At 40.9% G+C, this 24,496-nt stretch overlaps 1 protein-coding gene across 9 annotated transcripts in view; it reads right to left on the minus strand.

The window, feature by feature from the left end:
* AFF1 (ALF transcription elongation factor 1) overlaps positions 1-24,496 on the minus strand; it is a 234,061-nt gene that overhangs the window by 70,086 nt on the left and 139,479 nt on the right. For all 9 annotated transcript variants that reach the window (XM_055313044.1, XM_055313043.1, XM_055313041.1 and 6 more), the window contains 2 exons: positions 21,163-21,283; positions 19,851-20,765 (listed from right to left, as the gene is read on the minus strand). In XM_055313044.1, coding sequence (XP_055169019.1) covers positions 19,851-20,765; positions 21,163-21,283 — 1,036 coding nt within the window. The remainder of the gene's footprint in view (positions 1-19,850; positions 20,766-21,162; positions 21,284-24,496) is intronic.

A 24,496-nucleotide genomic window follows, 5' to 3' on the forward strand; every position in this document is an offset into this window, starting at 1 on the left:
AACCTAACATAAAAATTAGTGTTTTTATGGGTAGTATATATGTTCTGCAAATAACTTTACTCATCTAACACACTGATGGGAAATAAAAATCAGAGTAATAAAAAGCAAAAAGAGTCAACGAAGAAATGAACCATGCTCTGTACACTGAAACTTTGATGTGTAGTTATTTTTGCTTCTTTAAACAAGTCAGGCTACAATTTTCTTTTTGGCCAACCAATTTTGACAGATTAAAAACACATGTTTTCAAAGACATTCTATAGGAACAGCTTCAGCTATAAAGGGCAGGGTGACCTACTGGTCTCATCAAGTCTCTACCTGGCACTCATATGAAGCAGAAAAGACTGGGTGATACTTATGGCCACTAAAAATATACCCTAAAACGTCCTTGATTCTGCAAATTTAACCCCTAAAATCCCATTAACATGCATGGATTTATAATCCTGCTTAGCCAACAAACATGAATTCAATACTCTAGAATCCATTTCCCACTGTAGCTCAACATTCACTACTTGCCCAGATGCACAGAGTAATTCTTGTGAAGTTAGGCTTTTTATTGCAGTTTACTTTTTTTATTTTTATTTTTTTAAGTTATTTATTGCAGTTTATTAAAGAAACTTGAGCAGACTTTACAATTGGGGATTCTCAGAAGTCTCAGATGTTCCTCCAAGTCATCCCCAGTGATTCTGGCCTTGCAGGGTTGTGCTTATGAGCAAGGGCCTGAGTTGGACATAACTGGCTTTCAGATAAGGCTGCCAGGGACCAACTACAAGCCCCCTGCATGGAGAGGTCTTAAACACCCTGCCTGGTACCCAAAGCATCCCCAATAAAATGTATCATTTTTACTCTTATACTCTTACCATGACACAAAAGCCTGAGTCTCTTAATTTTTTCCTTTTTTTCCGTTCTACTAAACTTTCCCACTTCTCCACCCCATCATCCAAACACAACCTTTATTAAGGTAATCAATGTGTATGAAAACTTCCTCTGGAAGGGAGAAGGGAATTCTGAAGGAATGAATGACAACAAATTTTATATCTTTTAATAACTATATAGTACTATATAGTACAACCCTTGCTTGCATCTTCCTCTGATTTATTGTTAAACAGCCAAAGTCTCTTCAGCTTTGGAGCAGTCATCGCCTATGGACGCTTTTGTCTACTTACATTTCTAATAAATTCTGAATGAATTAATGTGGGCAAAAACATTTGTAGAGGCTGGATCCAGGGCCCTGGGCCTTTGGGACTGGGGACTGCGAGGATGAAGGGAGCCAGGGCAGGAGCAGTGGTGCTGTCCACCAGCAAGTGCTGATAAGCCTTGAGGGTTCAGTTGAGCCTGCCTCAGGATACCCCTCGTGTCAAGCCATTTATTGGACAAGGAGAAAGTGCAAAAATGCTTTCCCTGATAAGAGTTTCAGGGCCAGCAGGGGAAAACAGGACTGGCCATGTCAGCACTGCCATTCTCCATGACTGCCCTTTTACAGAGTCTACTAAATGGACAATCAATGAGAGGCCATTAGAAAGCTAAACCCTGGGTTTACTTAACCAGCCAGAGCATTATTGAGAATTTCTCCATTCTGATGCTTCTGGCATGAGACTTGTTCTTCAGGATGAATGCCATCACCTATCCCACAGTGCCAATCAACAAATAATTATTAAGTCTTCAAGCAAGGGAAATAAAACACAGGGTGTAATACTCATCAAAATCAGTTGTATCTTCATTACTATGTAGTAATACTCTACCCTATTCTGATATGCTTAAAAAAATAATCTATGGGGGATCCCTGGTGGCTCAGCGGTTTAGCGCCTGCCTTTGGCCCAGGGCGCGGTCCTGGAGTCCCGGGATTGAGTCCCACGTCAGGCTCCCAGCATGGAGCCTGCTTCTCCCTCTGCCTGTGTGTGTGTGTGTGTGTGTGTGTGTCTATCATGAATGAATGAATGAATGAATGAATAAATAGATCTTTAAAAAAAATAATCTATGGCCCTTGTACTACCTTCCACCTCTCAAATAGAGCTAAGCCCCAATCTCCTTCAAATCCTACATACCTAATAACTTTGCAGGACAACCTGATGGCATAGTCAGAAATAAATTTCAAATAATACTATCATAAAAGTCTTCTAAAAAATATTCCTCACTCAAGAAAAATGTTAATAGTATGATATTAGTAGGAGCAGTAGCAGCTGTTAGTAGTAGAAACATTTTTAAGCACCAGATGAATAGAGGAGATGGAAGAAGGGTGAAAGAAAATAGTGGACAAAATTTAGTTCTGATCTGAGGAAAGAAGCTCTTCATGTATGAAGAGGTCCTTCACTGGCGAAGACAAAGAAATGTTTTAAGTCACCACCAGGCCTCAAGCTTATTTTCCTTCTTTGACACTGGCCCATCTCTAACCAAACTTTATAAAATCTTTCCTTCATGACTCAAAGTACAGTTTACACCACCTTTACCCAAACTTTAGTCATTCCCACACTATCTTGACAAGGATACCATATTGTATTGCAGTACCACCTGTACTATTTTCTTTAAATTAACTTATGATCAATTCAGTTTCTCACTGGCCTCACAGGAAGTTACAGTATTTATGAAATCCTGAATTTGATGAGCTGGTACATATATTTTTTCTAATTCGCATTAAGATACATAAAATGAGTATTGGTGTCCCCATACTCTTAGAAGTTCAGATACTAATCAATATTATTAGAACTAAAAACTGAATGGATGTCCAGACATTTCATTGATGTTTCTCAGTAAAGCTGTGGTGACTTCCCTACTTCATAAAGTCACCCTATTTTATTAACTTATTAAGATGCCCATCCTCTGTATCAGACTCAGGAAGCCTTCACAAATTACATGAATATGCCTACTCATGCCTATCCTTACTGGATTTGTGACCCAGACCACAAAATTAATACTATATGATCTGCAGTTCAGCACTGTAATTCCCTGCCCCTCCCCCATCCATATGTTTCATGATGCCCAAAAACAACTAAAAGCTCTTCACAAGGCTGGAATTAGCCCCCATGGAATTCTTATGACAACTAGTACAATTCTAAATCCTGAAAATACAAAAGAAAGAAAAGAAAGAGAAAAATAAATAAATAAATCCTGAAAATACACCAGGTACTCAATACTTTACTAGTGGTACAAAATATTCATTCAAATCTCTTATTTTAAAAAGACTATTTTAAAATTTGAATAAAATTAAATGCATGGCATAGAATTTCATCACTTCACCGAAACACCCAAGAAACACAATCAAACCAACCCAAAACATTAGGATACTTATTAGGATTCCAATGACTTCCAACCATAGTTATAGTCAATAAAGACAACTGGAAGATGGGTAATATCTACAGAACCATTTCCTACAGTGTGAATTTGCTTTTACTGTCATTGCAGGTCAACAAAAGTGGGACATCATGCAGCCTACTATATGTTAGGCAAATGTATATCCTGTTTCATTCTCACACCAGACTTGTAGTTCAAGTAGAAATGTCTCATTTAAAGATAAAGGAAAATGAACGTAAGTATTCTGACTCCATAGTGCCATCCATCAGTAGATTACCTCCCGCTTATATTTCTTTAAACCCTTAAAATTCAAAACTACTGGGGTGCCTGGGTGGCTCAGTTGGTTGACCCTGGATTTTGGCTCTGATCCTGATCTCAGGGTCGTGAGACTAAGCCCCACATCGTGCTCTGCGCTTTGCATGGAGTTTAGGATTCTCTCTCACTCCCTCTGCCCCTCCTTTCCCTCCCTCCCACATGCATACAATATCACTCTAGAAAGAAAGAAACAAACCTAAAACTATTAAAACTATCCAAATTTCAGATTCTAAGCTGAAGCAAAGACATGGATCTGTTACATTTACTCATACATTTAGACAATGTCAGAATAACTATGATAATGACATAAACACAGCAGCTATTAAATATTTACTATATGCCAGTCACTGATCTAATATTTTCTTATTTAAGCCTGGTAACTACCTTATGAGAAAATTCCATTATTATTTCTGTTGTACCAATTAAGAAATGAAGCATGAACAGTAATGTTTAGTATTTAAGTAATTTATCTGGTCTAAAAGCTAGTTTGAGATAAAGACTCAAACCCAAGTCTTCCTTAATCCAAAAACTCATGCTCTTAATTACTACCTATAATACCTTAAAGTCCCATCTAATTAGCCAAAAAACAAAAAAACCCAAGATTACAAAAAGAAATTAAAGTATATCTTCATTCCCTTCAACAACTCCAAAGTTTTTGGTGGCCCATGGATTATATGTTCTATTATAGATTTATTATTTATTCCTAGTTATTAAATATTAAGACATCAAAATTCTCAGCAATTATATCAATGGGGGGCAAGGGGTATATCCAACAAGAAAGAATAGTTTAGAAAATCTCCAGAACACTCACACCTCAGTTCTTGAATAGTAGTACTAATTAGGTACACTTGCAAATCTGTACAAATATAGAAACCTGTACCCTAAGAAACTTCAACATTAGTTGTCCATATAACTACAGGACCAATATTGTTAAGATCAGCCATTTTGGGGGTGATGGGGGCTTCTGCAGGCACCTAGGACCCAGAGCTGTTGTGTATCTTCCTCTTTTCCACTTCCTGTTTCCATCAATAAAGGCTGTTCATACCATAAAAAAAAACAAAAACAAAAACATGTATACATGTTGCTAAGATCAAAGGAAGAAAAGCAGCTCTTGTTTGCTGAATCGATGTTGAAAGCCCATTTCCCATCATTCGCTCTAAAAACAAGAAAAACAAGAAAGCCCATTTTGAATAAAAGGGATTGAAAAATATGCTACTGGGCCCAATATAGGAAACAGCATCAGCATCCAACTGCTAGGAATTCAAATTCCTTTTCTAAAAAGAAATCATGATATTTTAGAGCCAAGAGCATGAATGACTACTTACCTCCTCATTTAGAAAAACTATGTACGTATACTTCTAACTGGTGACAAGGAAAATAAGAACCCATGTTCATGGTTTTGGGTAGTAGCAAACAACTTGAAAAGAAAAAGAAAAAGAAAGAAAAAGAGAAAAAGAAAAAAAGAAAAGAAAAGAAAAGAAGAAAAAAAAGAAAAGAAAAGAAAAGAGAAAAGAAAGGAAAGTAAGGCCGCTTGGGTGGCTCAGCAGTTGAGCTTCTGCCTTTAGCTCAGGGTGTGATCCTGGATCTAGGATCCAGTCCCCCATCAGGCTCCCTGCATGGAGCCTGCTTATCCCTCTGCCTATGTCTCTGCCTCTCTCTGTGTGTCTCTCATGAATAAATAAATAAAATCTTAAAAAAAAAAAAAAGTTGTTAAGTAGGTTATCCTTGTGGGGTTTTCCTTAAAATATGACTAAGTGCCTGAATCATACACTTAAAGGCTTATTGGAAAAATCTCCACATTTGGAAACAAGGGCAAAAGATAAAGCAGCAAAGCAGGACCAACTTTGCATAATTTTTTGTAAAAATGTGAAATCTGCAATCAGGGGCACTTGGATGGCTCAGTTGGTAGAGCAGGCAACTCTTGAGCTCAGGGTTGTAAGTTCAAGACCCTTATTGGGCACAGAGCTTTTTTAAAAAAAGAAGTTTGAAAATCGTTCATTTTTTTACTTGAACTAGATTACCATTAAACACACCTCATTATAAATCCTCCTGGAAAAATACACTTTTTGCATGACTGGGTTTTCATCCATTGGATCTGCCCAAAAGGGAGGAACAATCAAGAGGATATAAAAATACTTGAATTCACTGAGAACACTGACACTCCCAGGGCTCAAGCAAGGACAAGGGCAAGCCAAAGTGTGTGCCTTGAAGGACCAGCCAATTGCTGCTTTGCAGGAATGCAAAACCTGTGTTTTCAGTGCTTAAGGAGAAAAAAAATAAAATAAAAATCCAGACTTCGGTGTTAAGTGTATTAATTTTCAGATGCTGGCAACTCAATCAGTACAACCATACAAGACCCTGCCCCTCTGAGAGTGAGCACTCTCTAAAGCCGGCTTTAATGCTTCCTTCTCTCACAAACAGGTGAATGGGGAAACACGATATTAAGAGCCTGATCATTTTGAAGACCTGAGTCTCTTTTTATACTAAGCATGGCCCCACACACATTATGAACATCTTCGGTTCCCTTGGGGAGATTGTGAAAAGGCCCTCTGTCTGGGGGACCCAGTGTGAGGCGGCCTCCCAGCTGCGCTGTGCGATGGTCTCCTGTTTGCCGCACGAGCGCCTGCCAAAGCCTGCTTCAGCAGATTGGCATATGCAGCCTGACAGATCACCAGAAACATGAACCAAGTAAGCAAAACAAACCACAGTGTAGTTATTTTACATGACTTGCACGGAATAAATCTGTGAACTATAGGTGAGTCATAACATAATAAAGGACTCAATTAGGTTCAGAACAACACACCAGTGTTTTCCCTCATCGTAGCAACTAGCTCACTGGAATCTTGAGAAAATATGAGGGATATAAAGAACCCTGGTGTCTCTGTTTTACCCTTTCCTGCAAGATAATTAATCTTACTAGAAAATTAAACCCAGGTTGCCAGTTGGGCATTTTCAGGGTCAATGATTCTTAAGTTACTAGGATACCAATTAATGATACCCAAGTGGCCTAGAAGAGTTAATGCCCCTACCCAAAATGATTGGCTCATTCCCAAAAAAGTGATTCATTCAATGGCAAAATATTTAAAATTGAGAATCCTTGGAGATTAACAGCAATTTTATCGTATATAAGCACTTATATAAAAAGAAACCCAAAATACACAAAAGGATACTTGGTGCCTTATTTAATAGAGAGGAAAGTACCTACATACATGACAGATATAGAAAAATCATGACTTTCCAAATTTTATAGTACATAAAACCACCTGATTAATCTCTGAACTCAATACTGAAAGTACAGCAATTAGGAGGCTAGAGCTTTACAAGGAACACCTAATGATTGGATTAGGCTGCTTATTTTCAAATCCACACATAAGAATGCCTAACATGACCTGGGAATACTTAGTCTGAAAATGGTTAAGTCAAACAATTTCTTTAAAAAATTGTTGAACTTATTAGTGCCTGCTTCCCATCCCAGTGTCCTAAATAGTAAATACAGTCCCATATCAAATTGTTCACCACCCTCCACACACACACACACACACACACACACACACAGAGAGAGAGAGAGAGAGAGAGAGAGAGAGAGAGAGAGAGAGAGAGAGAGATAAACATCAGAGATTATCTTTCAGACTCTGGATTTAAGTAAATCAAGTAAGAACTCGAGCTTAGCACAGAACAAGAAAATCCCTGTTTTTGTCCCTGTCCTCACTTGTGCTAAACACAAAGGACCAAGAAACAAAGGAGCAAATGATCCTGCCCTCAAAATGTTTACCATCTGGAAAAAAAAAACACAGACCATAGCACCAAGAAGTGCTGAGACCAGAAGTCTGGGTACCAGGAGCATAGTGGAGGAAGTCCTCTCATTCAGGGTCTGGGTGGCTGCAGAAGGGAAAGGAAAGCATCAAGCAGGGGGGCCATAACCCATGCCTGGAGAGACAGGTAAGAATCCCATCAAGAAAGCAACTTGGGGAGGCAGGGTATGGAGGGGAGAAGGGAACTGGAAATAATCTGGATTTTTTTTTACCCTGAGCAAAGAAGAGGAACTGAAGGATTTTTAAACTAGGATGACTTGATGCTATTTTCATAAAATAAAATCACTCTTGTGCAGCAGTATGGCAGGTACTTTGAAGAGAAGAACAGGGCAGGAAGATACATTGGAAAGAAATTGTAACAGTTCAAAGTAAGCATAAAAATCTGAACTAAAGAAATCCCTGGGTGGTGTAGCGGTTTGGCGCCTGCCTTTGGCCCAGGGCGCGATCCTGGAGACCCTGGATCGAATCCCACATCGGGCTCCCGGTGTATGGAGCCTGCTTCTCCCTCTGCCTATGCCTCTGCCTCTCTCTCTCTCTCTTTGACTATCATAAATAAAAAATTTAAAAAAAAAATATCTGAACTAAAGATTGAGGACTGTGAGGAAGAGAGAGAAGCTTTCAACGATGTTTAGAAGGCAATATCCATTACAACTGGGTTGCCAAGTGGATAATGCAGTCTCCACTCCAGAAAGGAATGGGGAGTAATGACCAGGAAGGAGGAGAATGTTCTATGTGTATGAAGAGGTACAGGAGACGGAATGAAACCTGTTACAGATGCTGAATTTGAGATGTCTGTGCAACATCAAGAAGAGCTGAATAAAACGAGCTAGAGCTGAAAAACCTTTCTGTAATTTTAAGCTAGGAAAATCAATTTGGTGATCATGAGGGTGCCGGCAGTTGAATCTCCTTATGTGCAAATGAGATCACCAGAGAAAGGCTGCAGAATGAGAAAAGATGGTTGAAGGCAGAGCTTGGGGAAAGAGGTGGGAAAGAGAGCCTCCAAAGGGGATCATTAAAGCATGTGTGGGGAGGCCAGAGGAAAAACCAGACAAACCAGGGCAGTATTTCAGGGGATGGTGGTCAATAGTGTAAAAGGCCATGGAGAGGCCAAGCAGGCTACGCCCACCTCAACAATACTCCTTGACTCTGTCCATTGGGAGTCCACTGGAGGCAGCACAGTGGATTGGTAGGGGTACACGTCAACTTGCAGTGGGTTCAAAGATTATCTGGGAGGAGAGGAAGCAGGCCAGAAATGTTTACCTACTTCTCTCTCCAGAGCTCTGGCTAGGAAGGAAACAAGAAAGAGGTAATTAAGAGTAAGGGGTGAAAAAAGGTTTCTTAAGGTAACCAAAAAGGGTGCACAGGTGGAAGGGCAAGAAAAGGATCAGTTCCTTCTACAAGACCAAAGGGAAAGAGGTAAATGGTGAATATAAGTATAGATTGGTGGGGGGAATAATGTAGATGGAGAAAACCCAGAGATCTCATAACTGGTGGCCTCCTTTTTTAAAGGATAGAAACCTCAGAGGAAGCCACAAGGCCATCACGACTAAAACTGAGTTTTAATCACCCTCTCATCTGAATCATCTGTACCACCCAATATTTGCATGTATCAGACACTGACATGAAAGTAAGGCCACGGAGAAAGGTCAGAGCTCTTAATGTTTCAAACAGAGTGTTAAACAAATGATCATTACTTCACAGAAACCATGTTTTGTGGTAGAAAGAATACTGGAGGGGTGCCTGGGTGGTTCAGTCAGTTGAGCGTCTGCTTTCAGCTCAGGTCATGATCCCGGGGATCCTGGGATCAAGCCTGGTATAGGGCTCCCTGCTCAGCAGGGAGTCTGCTTCTCCCTCTGCCCCTCCCTGCCTTGTGCTCATATATGTGAGCCCCTTCTCTCTCATATAAATAGAATCTTAAACAACAACAAAAAAAGTACTGAAACTAGAAGCTAAGGGTCCTGGTTTCATGCCCCCAGCTCTGCCACTCAGGAGCTTAATTAAACCATTAAACTTCTTAGACACTCCCTTCCATGGCATGTAAGATGGTGATTTGTGCCAATGGCCCAAACTCACAAGGTTGCTGTGACAACTGAGAGAAACAAATAAGCAAGAGCTTTGGAATTAAAACGGGGTGCGGTGGGGTGGCAGTAAAATATTCTCAAGAGCCTAAGTTTTTATAAAGGGAAACACTGATACCAGGAATTGCCAAGCTATGGGAATCTGCCTTACAGGAGTTGAGTGCCCCCTATTCTCTCAGGCGGATTGGACAGTGGTACCCTCACCTCACAAACCAGTTCTTAAAATGTTCTTTTAATAACCCCACCCCTAATCATATGTTGTTTTTCCCTAGGCTCTTCATTGGTTTATTTTTAATACTTGTACATCAAATTTTTAGGGCTTTCTTCACCTAGCACCTTCCTGGGAATTCCTGATCCCTTTGATCTAATTCCACCTCCATTCTTTTTTAAAGGTTTTATTTATTTATTTATTTATTTATTTATTCATTCATTCATTCATTCATTCATTCATTCATTCATTCATGAGAGACAGAAAGAGAGAGGCAGAGACACAGGGAGAGGGAGAGGCAGGCCTCCAGTGGTGAACCCAATGCAGGACTCGATCCAGGGACTCAGGATCATGATGCCCAGAGCCAAATGCAGATGCTCAACCACTAAGCCCACCCAGGTGTCCCGATCCCACCTTTCTAAAGTCTATGCCAATAAACAAGACTGTGTTCAGAGTCTTTCTACCTTCCCAACAACACCAACTCCTCATTCTGATATCCCTCTGTCTAAATTCTAACTTTTTCCAGTTCAAATTTTAACTCTAATTGCTCCTACTACCACCCATTGAGCTCTTATTATGTACCAAGTGCTGCTCCAAGCATTTCTTGTGGACTACCCTCTCTCAATCTAGTAGCCCCACTGTACGGGTAAATAAACTAACAACACGGCAAGGTCAAGTTCCTTGACCAAGGTCTCAGAACTGTAACCCTGTGCTGTCTGCCATCAAGCCAAAGTAATTTCTCCTTTTTATTAAGCATTGGTTCTTGGATAAATTACTCAATAAGGAACTAAAGAATTTCACAAACTGTCCCCATTCTCACCATGAGGGCTCATCCCCCACCCCACCCCACCCCACTCCCCCCACCACTGCTCTGCCCTACCTCTATCCAACCTCTCTTGATAGGCTCTTCACTGTGTCTTCCCTCTGTGTTTTCTTCTCTCCCAAATACTTTGGCTTAGAATGCACTTTTGCCAATACCCAAAACCCAAAGTGCTACAAATCAACCCTCAAAGAATGTACGGTTTTCAGGAAATCTGAACAGCATGGAATGCTTTCTTTAATTCACACAGCTCAATTCAAAGCTTCAAATTCTGGTCTAATATATGTTTTCAGAGTCCTATTTGTACACTGGAACAACAACAAAAAAACCAACCCTAAGGTGATTTTCCTAAGGGACAGGGCTAGAAATAGGACCTCTAATTACTTAAATGCTGAGGCCCTTAGATTAAAACATTAAACCTCAAAACCCTTCAGCCAAAGGATTAAGGAGATTAGAGTGGGCTTGACAAATTACCACAGGGTTAGGGGGAAAAAATGCAGACAGAAAGTAGGCCAAGCTTAAAGAGGGAATGAAATGAAGTTCAAGAGAAAACTAATGGTGTGTGTGGACTCTGTACCTCTGGGGGGAGGGGAGGCTGTCAACCTAGTGATTTCAACAATTAAAGAAAACAGTATCAATATAAAAATAGTGACTTACAAACTTCTCAGAAAATGTGAACATAGAGCAAAGTTAACCTCAGAAAATAACAATTTTCAAATAGATCTTGGCAACTGAAGAGGAGAAATACAAGGCCAAAAAATAACTTGTTATGATAACAGGAACCAGGATTCTCTCATAAAAGGAATTCTGCTTAAATAACTCATTAGTATTGGTCACTCCCATCAAAACAACGAAAATCAAAACTACTAACTCGGTCATCAACAGATTCCCCCTTGGAATATTTGGTTTTCTGTCCCTGAAGATTATCAGTTGGCTCAAAATAAATCACAATTAATCTAGACAAGAGCTAAAATGACTCTAGTGGCTATGTGAGAGCCTGGGAGAGCGCGCGACCTGGAAAGATTCTTAAGAGTTGAATGTCTACATTTTGGCAAAGGCACAACATGAGGGGCCCAGGGGGGATCCAATAACTCTCCACAAACATCTCAAGTGTGAAAACAACAAGGAGGAACAGGAATTTCTTATCCTGGTACCAAATGTACTTCTGGCATTTTGAGAAGAAACAGAACATAAAACGTACAAGGAAAACAAGTCCAATTAATACCACCCAAAAATATTTCCAAGGTTCAATTGTAGGATTTCTTCTTGGGCTACTTTATGTAATTCCATTATTCATACCAACTCATTTCTAGCGATTTTAGAGGGGATTCAGTAATATCTTGCCTATATCACTTAGAATGTTGCCTTCAGAATTTAAAGTGTTTCTTCAGACTCAAAACATTACCAGGATCAGGAAATTAAAGGAGCAGTTTCTACTCAGCTGCAGTTCATGAAACTGAAATCTGATTTTTCACCAGAATTCTCCAGTTTGTAAATATCGGCTCAAAGGAAACAAAAACAACCAAGACATACACAAATACACACACACTTGAACGCAGGCACATTAGACAGGCAAAACAAAATAGCCCACAGGCCCCATCTAGCACTCAGGCTGTCAGTTTGTAAGATTCTGCTCTAAAATTTCTATCAGTCACTTGCTACTATTTTTCACTTTTATATTTAGGTATTTCAGGGCTCTAAAATTCAGCCAGCCTCTAAGCAGATACAAGTTAGTTACTATACAATATTTCTCCCAGATTGGGAGTATTCCACTCCAGACACCCAGCATCATTAGGAAGTTGTGTACACAGATAACCTTTCTGCTCTGTTACCATTTTCTTAACAAACATTTAAGTAGAGCAGGTCTGCCAAGTTAACTGAGTGCTAGCTCCCAGAATCTAATTTAATTTGCTACAAAAAGTTACTGTAATAAAAATGCTTTTAGAAAACTGAAGCAAGCTAGATAAGATTGTATCAAAATCTTACTCCCCCCCCCAACCCCCCCCCAAAAAAAAAGAGAAAAGAATTTTACTTCCCCCACAAGCCTGAAAATGTTGGGGACACAAGAAAGGAAACAGGAGCAGTGGGACAAGAAAGGAGTGTCTGTAGTCTTTGGAATCTTACACTCCCTCGTTTCTTCCCTGAGGCTACTCTCATTTCCTTCTCAGGACAGAAAGTCCCATCAATTCCCAGTGATCCTTTTGCCTGAGGCTCACTTGGGAGATACTGGGACCAGTAGGAGGAAAACAGTCCTTTAACTCCGTGGGGTCAATTTTTGGCTCCTGTGGGGCAGTTTTCATTGCTAGGCTCTAGAACAAACCTCATGAAAAATCACAGATATAGATGTATGAGCCTACCTGTGTACCTGCTGAATCAATCTCCCAAGCTGGGGACCAGGAATTTTTATTTTTTACAACTTGTATCTTTAGCAGGCTTCCCCAGGTGATTCTGATGTGGTGCCAAGTTTCAGAAATGCAAAACTCCCCTTTGATCTACACTACCGAGCTCATAACCCAAGAGTACTTGTAACAGTCTCTGTACATCACTGGGCATTAGCCAGAGGCATATGCTGTTCCCTCTTCCTGAAATATTTATGCTGCCTAACCCCTAGCACATCTGCTACAGTCTCAATGTTTATGTAACCCTCAAATTCATGCTGAAATCCTAAATTCATGTTGAAACTCCAAAACTGATGACAGAGAAGGGGCCTTTGGGAGTTGCTTAAGGGCAGAGCCCTCACAAATGGGATTAGTGCCTTATAAAAGAAGTTCCAGAGAGATTCCTGCCCCCTCTCACCAAGTGAGGATACAGTAAGAAGACACCAACTAAAACTAGAAAGAAGGTCCTCTCAAGAATGTGATCATACTAGCGCCTCGATCTTGAACTTCCAGACTCCAGAGCTGTGAGAAATAAGTTTCTGTTGTTCATAAGCCACCCAGTCTGTGGTATTGTTCATAGCAGCCCAGATTAAGACAACCCCTCACCTTCCATCACTTTTACTTGCTATTCAGGTCTTGCTTGAATTCTCTGAGCTCCTTCATTCTCTAAGCCACAGTTCCCCTTCATCCGTCTTGTAATGGTTTGTGGGTTCCTTCCTTTACAGCACTTGCCAAAGTTCTTACAACTTGTTCTGAGTGGTTATTTAAATAATGCCAGTTCCTAACTAGATAGTCAAGGTCCAAGAGGATCGAAATGACCTGTTTTGCCAACCATTTTTTTTAAGATTTTATTTATTCATGAGAGGCAGAGACACAGGCAGAGGGAGAAGCAGGTTCCATGCAGGGAGCCCAAGGTGGGACTCGATCCCGGGGTCTCCAGGATCACACCCCAGGTTGAAGGCGGCACTAAACCATTAAGCCACCAGGGCTGCCCATGTTTTGCCAACCATTGTAACCCCGTCCCCAGCATAAGGCCTGGCACACAGTAGGTGCTCTAGATATTTTAGTTACAAGTCACAAAATTGATGGTGTATATGGAAGAGAGTGAGATTAACTCCACTGAGTTCTGCATTAGCAAGATACACCACCAATACACCAGAAGTGAACGGCCTAAAGGGTGAGATCATTTCATAATAAGTAAGTTGTTCTTTTCAAGGTTAATAATAAGAGAACTAAATTGGAAGTAGGAAAGACCATTTGTGGGGCACCTGGGTGGCTCAGCTGGTTGAGCATCTGCCTTTGGCTCAGGTTGTGATCCCAGAGTCCTGGATGGAGGACTTCTCCTGTGTCTCTGCCTCGCTCTCTGGGTCTCTCATGAACAAATAAATAAAATCTTCAAATAAATAAATAAGGAAAGACTATTCGCACATATGAATGCAAAGTGAATCACTATTACACACAGTTTTTCCACTGTGGATTAATTCACACGGTTAGGCTGGCAGTTTAGTGAAAATGGAAAGTTCAATTTAAGACTTGCCATGTGTCAAGGTGGTCCAACAATGAACTTGCAGCTTCAGGTGACACCCAGGTTTTGGAAATTAGGTGACAGAAATCATTCCTCACTGGTGCCATAAGAGGCCACAAGAAAATCAGAGACCATCAGGACTCAAAATCAGATTCATCTGGAGGGGTGTGGCATGGGACCACATAAGGACATCGAAGCAGTAGCAAATTTAAACTGCTAGTAAATTCTGCTAGATGCCAGGAGTTATTTTGAGTGAATTAAGATAACTGTACCATTTACATGTATACTTCAAACTCTAAAAAATGGAAACCTATCATTTCTACTACTTTATAAGCAGATTCTCAAGTTCCCAGGATGGTCTTCCACTTTTTTTTTTTTTTTTTTTTTTTGGTCTTCCACTTTTGTTTCTGAAGATCCAGCTCATCCTCATTTTTCCCACCTGCTGCCCCTTGCCACAGGTTAAGCTGAGCCAGGAAGGGCTTGATTCAGGCACTTTTCAGGCAGACTAGTCCCAAAAGCTTTAAATGCCTACTATATGCAAACACAGTCCAAACTTATCATTACTAGTCTTAACATTTTCTCTGAGCTGCTCTGCTACTTATGACTGCCAATTTGTCGCACTGACCTGGACAACCAAATCCCTACCAGTTTTTTGCCAAAAACATCTGGAATTTGTCCAGTCCGCACCAGTCCACTTCTATTATCCTATTCCAAGCCATCAATCATTTATCAACCCCTAACTGGTCTCCCTGCTTCCACCCTTGCCTCTCAAGCCATTTTCCACCCAGAAGCTAAAATGATTTTTATTTTCCAAAAAAGAGAAAGATCTATCACTACTCAAGATCTTCCAGCAGTCTCCAATTGTACTTAACAAGCAGAAGCAGAAAGATCATAGAACTGAGAGTTCGATCTCTGGTTTTGCTACTAACTATAAATCTTAGCAAAATTATGTGACTTCACCCTCTTAGGCCATACTTGCAAAATGAACGGGCTGTTTAGCTTTAAAAGTCTAATATTCTACATCCAGTATGCAATTTTATTTTACTTTTTTTAAAAAGATTTTATTTATTTATTCATGAGAGACAGACGGGGGGGGGGGGGGGGGCAAAGACACAGGCAGAGGGAGAAGCAGGCTCCACGCAGGGAGCCTGATGTGGGACTTGATCCCGGGACTCCAGGATCACGCCCTGGGCCGAAGGCAGGCACTAAACTGCTGAGCCACCCAGGGATCCCCAGTATGCAATTTTAAATGCCCATCTTGGCTTATTCTATTTCTCTGTTTCAATAAAACATCTATTTCATAAATCCTGTACCCATCCTGAGGTCTATGCTCAGCAACACAACATAGAGATGCCCCAGTTTTTCTCTCACTTTCATTTGATATCTTCAGGCAGGCAAGAGGGATAGGAGCAACTGGGTGGCTCAGTTGGTTGAGTGTCTGACTCTTGATCTTAGCTCAGGTGGTCTTGATCCCTGGGTCATGAGCTCAAGCCCCATGTTGGGACCCACGATGGGCATGGAGGCTACTTTAAAGAAAGAAAAGAGGAGCGTCTGGGTGGCTGAGTCAGTTAAGCATCTGCCTTTGGCTTAGGTCATGATCCCAGGGTCCTGGGACCGAGCCTGGAATCAGCTTCTTGCTAAGCAGGGAGTCTGCTTCTCCTTCTCCCTCTGCCCCGCCCCCACCATCACTTGTGCTCTGTCTCAAATAAATGAAACTTTTTTTTTTTTTTTTTAAACAGGGATAGAGAGGAATCTCAGCCTTCCACTTGAGCAAGTCCATCTGATGTGGCAACTCTACAGCTGGAAGGTATCCGCATAAGATCACCAAGTCCTGGCTGTACCCCTCAGATGGGTCATTTCAAGCTGCTAGACATCTTCCAGTTGACACAAAACTAAAACTGACAGGCCCACAGAAAAACCAAGTGCAGATTTTCGTGAGACACCATTCTATGTGGTCAGAATATTGACCTTTTGGTGATTTTTTTCCCTGTAGGATTTTAGCAAAGACTAAGTTTTAACTGTGAAAATGACTTATTCCAGAAAAGAATATCATTTTTTACGGAGAACCAACTAAAATATACAAACCACATTCCGCAAAATGAAAGGACAGTGTGGTGTAAGGAATTCACATGTACGTGGCTTGAGAATGAAGGAGGCAGGCAGACAAGATGATTTTCCCAGTTTGGTTAGTTTTTTAAAATACTATTTCATGGGGATCCCTGGGTGGCGCAGCGGTTTGGAGCCTGCCTTTGGCCCAGGGCGCGATCCTGGAGACCCGGGATCGAATCCCACGTTGGGCTCCCGGTGCGTGGAGCCTGCTTCTCCCTCTGCCTGTGTCTCTGCCCCCCTCTCTCTCACTGTGTGCCTATCATAAATAAATAAAAAATTTAAAAAAAAAAATACTATTTCATGGAAGCCATGGGGAAGGGGTTGGCGGTGAAGAAACAAGCCACAAAACCCTCACACTCAGAAAACTAGGAAAAAAAACTACTTGCTTGCCTTAGGGCAAATTAAGCAAATAAAGGAAAACCACTTGGGTTACTCCCACTCCCCTTCTCTCAGGGCTACCAAGAGCCAACTTCCTCTATCGCCAGGCTCTATCCTTCTGTCTCAATGTCACAAACAGCCCAAGATATTGCTAATATTCTGGTTCGATATTTAGTTTACCCGCTTTGGGATTAATTCCCAGCTTTTTCCAACCCCCACTGCTAGGCTTTCCTTTGATTCATCAGAATACTAAAATTTGAGATTTTAATCCAAACTACAGTTCAAACAAACAAAAAAATTTAATGCCCATTTTCTCAGGTGTGTGAACAGAAAATGAATGTTAAATCTGTGAAATGTGAGATTAGTTAAAAGAGTTAAACAGATCCAAAACCCAGCCAGAGAGCACCAATATCCCTGCTTCCCAGATTCATTCCCCCTTCACCCCAAGACCTTAGCTCTGAATTCCCTCTTCACAGTGCCCGGCACCCTCCATCTGCCCAGGGACTCCAAGGCAGTTGGCACCACAGCTGCCACTAGCATGAGAATCCTGAAGAGAAACTAGACAGAGCTATCCTATTAAAATGAATGCTCACTGCAAACACAGGCCAAAGACAAAATACTTACATCTACTCAAACTGTTGACAGCAGATGACCCTGTGCCAGAAAACCCCATTCTCCAATCACCAAACCTATGGAGGATTTTGTGCATTTCAAATATCCACTCAGAAAATATTCAAGAACCATCACATGGTCCTATGTTTGAAATACACATTAAATCTGAGGAGCTCTTAGGCCTTAGAGAAATCTCAGCTTGGCTTATCTCTTTTTTTCCACCAAGAAAGCAATAAGTTAGCCAGGACCCTCTCCCCTGGACGGTCAACTGGAAATCCCATTGGTTGAATGTACCTAGGTCCCCAGCTTTAAGACTGCCGGCCGGCCCGTTTGAAACTTTCTCTAAGCACCAAGTGGTAGATAGTCTGGACTCAATTGTTCTCTAATTGTTTCCTGTGTGGAGGCTGACCTATATACTAGACTGTCATCTCGCCTGGGGCAAGGACCAATACTTGCTTGGCATCCTGCCCTGCGCTTAAGCATACGGTCATGCATTTGGTATACAATGCAAATATCTGCTGATTTGTCTTAAAATTTGTTTAAAAGCAATTTTTAGTTGCTTTTTAATTTTTTTAATTAAGAAAATATGTTTGGGACACCTGAGTGGCTCAGCGGTTAAGCAACTGCCTTCGGCTCAGGGCGTAATCCTGGAGTCCCAAAACAGTCTGCTTCGGGCTCCCAGCATAGAGCCTACTTCTCCCTCTTACCTGTGTCTCTGTCTCTCTCTCTGTGTCTCTCATGAATAAATAAATAAAATCTTAGAAAAGAAAGAAAGAAAATATGTTTAGATTTCTCCCTTATGTTTTTTAAACTGGGAAAACTGAACATACCTCATTTGATGAACAAAGCAAAGCAAATCCCACTAAGTTCTTCACTGTACAAATTATAAGGCAGGCTGATGACTGGCCATTATGAAAGGGGATCTCATTTCATTCCATTGGGCTCTAATTTGCTGCCTACCATTCCTCCCAGCACAGCACAAAAAAAAAATGTTTAATAAGTATTTCATTACAGTGAAATCTTCATAACTTAAGAGGTTAAAGGCAGAGTTCTGCTATCTTGGTCATTTCTACCACTTGTTTTCCTCTCTCTTTCCCATTTTTCCTCAGCCTCTAATCAAGTCACATTCTGAAGACATTCAGACTCACTACAGCTCAAGAGCTGACTGTGGACAGAGCTATAACCTCTTCTAAACCAAAAACTGACACCTCGGAGGAATAGATTTTCCTCCTTCAAGATAAGGGTTATCTTTCCAGCTAAGCATCCAGGAGTCTCTCTTGGTTTTGTTTTTAAGCCTTAAGGAATTTTACCTTCTAGCACTATGTAAGAGGACTGATATCTGGGTACACACAAAAGCCTCTAGGTGATGGATATGCAAATTAGAATGTTTATACAATAGATGTAACTAAACCAAGGACATTACCTTAGCAGATAGGCTTTCAGACAAATTCACTTCAAACATTTCACTTTGCACTACTAATCTGAATTTTGGTGTAACTGTTGCTAATTTAGAATTTCAGTGATAAGATGTGTGCTCTGATTCTCTTCATTCAAACACAATGCTGCCATTTACCAAAGGAGAAGAAAAAGGAATTTTTTTGTTGTTTAAAAAGATAAAGTATTTTGGTTACTTGAAAAAGCCATGAATAACATTCTGTATTGTATATTTGACTCACTCTCCAATAAGACATCACACCCCCAGTCTTCATTCTTAGGTGATAAACAAAGAAAAAATACTAGAACAGAACTTTAGCTTCAGATTTTCTTGTAATTTACTGGGAACAAACCATTGGAAATGCTTTGCCTTCAATATTTTAACTTCTGTTTGTTTGTTTTACTTTTTTATGGTTTGGATCTCAGAAAAACTGAGGCTGAGGAAGTATTAACCACCACCACTCCTTTCTTTTTTTCCTCTAGAATGTTAAAATAAGTCAGTACTCCCCCAAACATACAAGTAAAAGCAAACAAACAAAAGCAATGACAGCTCAAAACCTTCCTGAAACTTTCTCATGATAAATATGACTGGGTTGTGGGTTATACAGGTGTATACATTTTTCAAAACACAGCAAAATGTACTCATGATCTCTATATTTCACAGTATATAAATTATGGCTCAATGTTTTTTAAAAATACCTTCCTGAAAATCATATTTCACTGTCATCAATAATTCATCTCAGACCTGAGTTCTTTGTGGGTCAACAAAATCCTAAAGCCAAAAAGGAGTCTCATAACCCAAAAGCCATTGATACCCATGCCCCCAAGTCACCAGAAACTTCCATCTTGAATTCCCCTTCACACTGAAATTGCCCCAGATATGAAATTCCACTCACCTCACCCGACTGAGATGGCATCTTCAGTTTGGTGAGCTTGGCTTTGGCAGGCACTTTTAAGTCTGTTTTTTCAAAGGTCTGTTGCCGGTAGTCCTCCGGCAGTGGTTTCAGTTCAGGTGACTCACTAGGAGCCTGATCTTGACCGTCCATGGGCCGGACGTAAGCCGTGGGCTTCTGCTGCATCGCAACAGTTTTTGAGGGGAGGGAAGGTGGGGGGAAAGTCTGAGAAGGTGGCTGGGGAGGGGCCACCCCAAGGCCGGCAACTGCCACTAAATTGTCTTGAGGGGTCTCTTTATCATGGACCTTTGCTACTAGGTCTTTGGGAGATTTGGCTGGGCAATAGCCTTTACTGTTACTGCTATGAATCTTGCTGCTTCCTTGTGTCCGGGGAAGAGCTTGCTGGTTGGAATGTACAGATGACAGGGGGGGCACTGGGGAAGGCAAGGAGAGTAAGGGAGAAAGCTCCCTCTCTGGAGCAGAGTCTGTCACCAAAGCACAGCGGTCTCCATCAGCTCTGCGGTCACCTTTTTTGTGATGACCAGAGCCGCACATCTCCTGACCAAGGCGATCTTGGGTCGGGTGCTGGCTGTCTGGTGGGCCATAGCTTTTGACATGAGGATTTGACATTGGTTCCATTCTTGGCTGTGCCATCTTTGGGTTCTGGCTTACATTACCAACAGGAAGTGGTCCAGAGGCAGGAGTATTAACAGGCTGGTGGTGGGCACTCGTGTGGAAGGAGTGGGATGGAATGCTGCTCCCCTTCTCAGGAAATAAAGGATATCTTGGCTTTCCCAACCTATTTTCAGAGGCATCCAAGCGATGAGGGTGGGACTTGCTACTAAGGAACTCCTTCACTTCTTCATAGTTTCCCAACATGTTCTGTATTCGACTGGATAGCTCATCACCTTTTTCTGTCTGGAAAAGGAAAATATAGCAGAGTTAGATACTGGGAAAAAAATAATCTAAGGAAAATCATCATTTAATAAATGTTGTTACATAATACTATTTAAAGAAAACAAAATCCACTTCTATTTAATGTATAACATAAAATGTAACATGCAGTTTAAACTCAATTATCCTGTTGAGAAGCCCACCCTGAACAAATATTACTAAAGACAGGAGACTAACATTACAAAGGAAGACCACAAACTGGTAATTTGAATGGCGAAGTACAGAGAATTTTCAGTCTTTTTCCAAAGACAATCTAAGATAAGTGGTCTTATTTTCATATTTGTGACCCCTGTTTAAACTCACTTTCTATTACAGAGTGAAATATGGTGATAAATCAGGCTTTCTAGTATTCACTGAATACCTTGTAGGGCTCTCCAAAAAGGGGGATCTTTTCAGAAAAGGCCTCTTTCTCTTGGTGAGCTTCCTGGTTGCGTCTTTCCTTCTCTCTAATTCGAAGCAGGTTCCGATCTTCATTGTACAAGCTGTTTCAGATGCCACAAAGGAACAAAAACAATAAAATTTATCAGCGTCCAAGTTTCGTTTTGCATGTGCACATGTGTGAGGGAGGCCAGGAGAGGTCAACAAGAAGTGATAACAAAGGAAATGTTTCAAAGAAAGCGTAAGTCCCCCAAACCACTCCTGGATTGAGGCTGTGACCCTCTGGCCTTAAGTCCTGGCTCCAGAAACCTAAGCAGTCACTCTGGAATACTGCCCTTCATGGCTCAGGACTGACTCCAAACTGAACAGTCTTTTATAGGCAGTCGTGGAAGAGCGACAAGATTAGCGTTATTTTTACTTTCAGCTTGCAAAATATGGGGTAGAGATAGAAGCTTTTCATCTGAAGGAGTCAGCAGGATGTGAACTTTAATAAGGCTGTTTTCCTGGATCACTATTATACATTTTGGAAGATTAAAATCAAAAGGTTTATTTCATAATTAAAAGATTACCAAGCACCCAAAACAGCATTTACTTTATTCTCTGCCTATTCTACCGGGAGTGTCTTGGCATGTTAAACCCCAAAAGATAATTTTTATTTCTCATTTCAAATGTAAAGGATGGGAAAATCCTTTTTTTTTTTTTAATATTCATAAGAGACACAGAGCGAGAGAGAGGCAGAGACGCAGGCAGAAGGAGAAGCAGGCTCCATGAAGGGAGCCCGATGTGGGAATCAATCCTAGGACTCCAGGATCATGCCCTGGGCTGAAGGCAGGTGCTAAACCACTGAGCCACCCAGGGATCCCCAGGAAAATCCAATTTTAGATGTCAGCTTTACCTACCGAGAAGTCTGATAATCTGATTGCCCTACTTAAACCACATAAAAATATATCCTAAACCATCAGCCCTGGCACTAAAAGGGTTAAAAATGCATTCACTGACAAACAAATGGCAGAAGGAAACCAACAAGAGTGCAGTTTTAGCCAGCATGTAATCCCCAAGTAGGCTTGCCACAGGTCAGCAACACAGGCCACACTCTCCCGACACTCACATGTGCTATATAAGAATAATGATAGTAAGAACTATAAACTGACTTTTGTCCTCATACATGTGTTTCTAGGGGAGCTACTGAATCCTTTCCCCCATCATTATGTGAATAAATAAGTAGGAAAAAATTACTGTCTTGCCAAGATCACATGCACACCCTCACAAATTATAGTGCTGATCTCAGACACCCCTTTTCCTGGCCTCTCTACCCTCATGACTTCTCTTATTTTCTCCAACAGGAGCCTACTTACTGTTCTCCCTGCTTCCCCAACATCTTGTCTCTCTAAAGTAGCCTTCTCATAGAAAGAAATCCAACCTAAAGCTCTGGTTCCCATGCCACTACCCACATTTTAAAATAAGCATTTGATAGCTCTTTGCTGCTGCAGAATTAACTCTAAATCCTTGCTATGGCATTAAAATTCTCCCAAAAATCTAGTACAAATCTACTCTAGATATCACCCTACTGTTTCCCTGTAGACCTGCCGCATGCATTCTCCTTGACAGTCATGTCTACTTCCCAAACATAACCTTTAAAAGCAGCCTCTTGCTCTAATCTCATCTCTAGAACCCTGAATGATAATCAATTCTCCCAGGACCATTTCACACATGTAATATGATTCACCCACAAACCACCTGTATATTCTGGGCATTCCAGACTATTCCTTGCTCCTCACTGGTATCCTGGACTTTGATGCTTTCATTCTAATCAAACAAATTTCCTCTGCTTCTCTCTCAACCTCACACCCTTATCCCCGATTTTCAGCTACCAGCAAATCTCTAGGGTGGTTCCAATGTTACCCAATCTAAAGGCTTCCTTAAATTCACCAAGCATGTGCTAACACAACACAATGACTGCTTCTCTCTCCTCCTCCCCTTTCCCCTAGAATGTGAGCTCCATCAAAATAGAACCTCTCACTTCTCTCTCTCCTGATGCTAATGCATGGTACTTACATAGAAACTAACCATTACTTTGTTTTGTTTTGTTTTTAAGATTTTATTTATTTATTCATGAGAGACACAGAGAGAGAGAGGCAGAGACACAGGCAGAGGGAGAAGCAGGCTCCATGCAGGGAGCCTGACGTGGGACTCTTTCCCTGGACTCCAGGATCATGCCCTGGGCTGAAGGTAGGCACTAAACTGCTGAGCCACCCAGGGATCCCTAACCATTAGTTTTAAATTAAAAAACAGCCACTATGTTTATAATGTATTTTTAAAGACTTACATATAAATTTTTAAAAATTAACTCCGGAAGACATATGCAAAAACGATTTTTTAAAAATAGCCATCTATAAAGTTATTTTCTGCTTTTACCATAGCCTTAAGGTGGTGAGGAGGCTAAGCTACCTGGCTAAATTTACCTGGATGTGGCCAAAGAATTACCTGTTTAGCTTACCATAACAAAAACTTTTCCTAAAGAATGGATAGCTTGATGTCATACTTTACAAGAGAACTACAAAGTGAACAATTTGTTAGTCGACATACTGAAAAAAGTTGGAAAAAAAAAAAGACTAAACCAGAAACTAGCTATGGAATCTTCTTCAATAGAGTCTGAATCTCACATGTTTTGGACACAGTTATTTCTGGTTGAAAGCAGCACAGTGAACCTGATGACCACTCAGGAATTCCTTTCAGTTATTTTATAACTTTGGTAATTCTTCATTGGCTCAAAAAAAAAAAAAATCATGAGGGGCAGCTGGGTGACTCAGTGGTTGAGCCTCTGGCTCAGGGTGTGATTCCAGGAACTGGGGATTGAGTCCCACCTTAGGCTTCCCATGGGGAGCCTGCGCCTGCTTCTTCCTCTGCCTATGTCTCTGCCTCTCTCTCCATGTCTCCCATGAATAAATTAAATCTTTAAAAAAAAAATCATGTAACTTTTTTTTTTCATGTAACGTTAACATACATCCATGAGAGCCAATTAAGAGGGTTGATCAGGAAATAACTTTTTTCCTTCCAACTTGCTTTTACAACCACCCGCAGAGCAGGTAGGGCATGCAACTGTCTTGTAAGCAACCCGAAATGCCAAGCTTCTCTTTTCCACAGCTACTTGGTACATGTACCTCACAAAGGTAAGAAGCAGCTTCCCAAGGTCACCTGCTTTACCATCCTCATCATGAAGGGAGTTCTCCCTTTCTGATTCTGCAGGTTACACCACCACAGTCCCTACAGCTTTATTTGCTTATGAGTGTTCACAGCCTTTGGCTCCACTTCAATAA

Source organism: Nyctereutes procyonoides, unplaced genomic scaffold (assembly GCF_905146905.1).
Source record: "Nyctereutes procyonoides isolate TBG_1078 unplaced genomic scaffold, NYPRO_anot_genome, whole genome shotgun sequence".
Classification (NCBI taxonomy): Eukaryota; Metazoa; Chordata; class Mammalia; order Carnivora; family Canidae; genus Nyctereutes; species Nyctereutes procyonoides.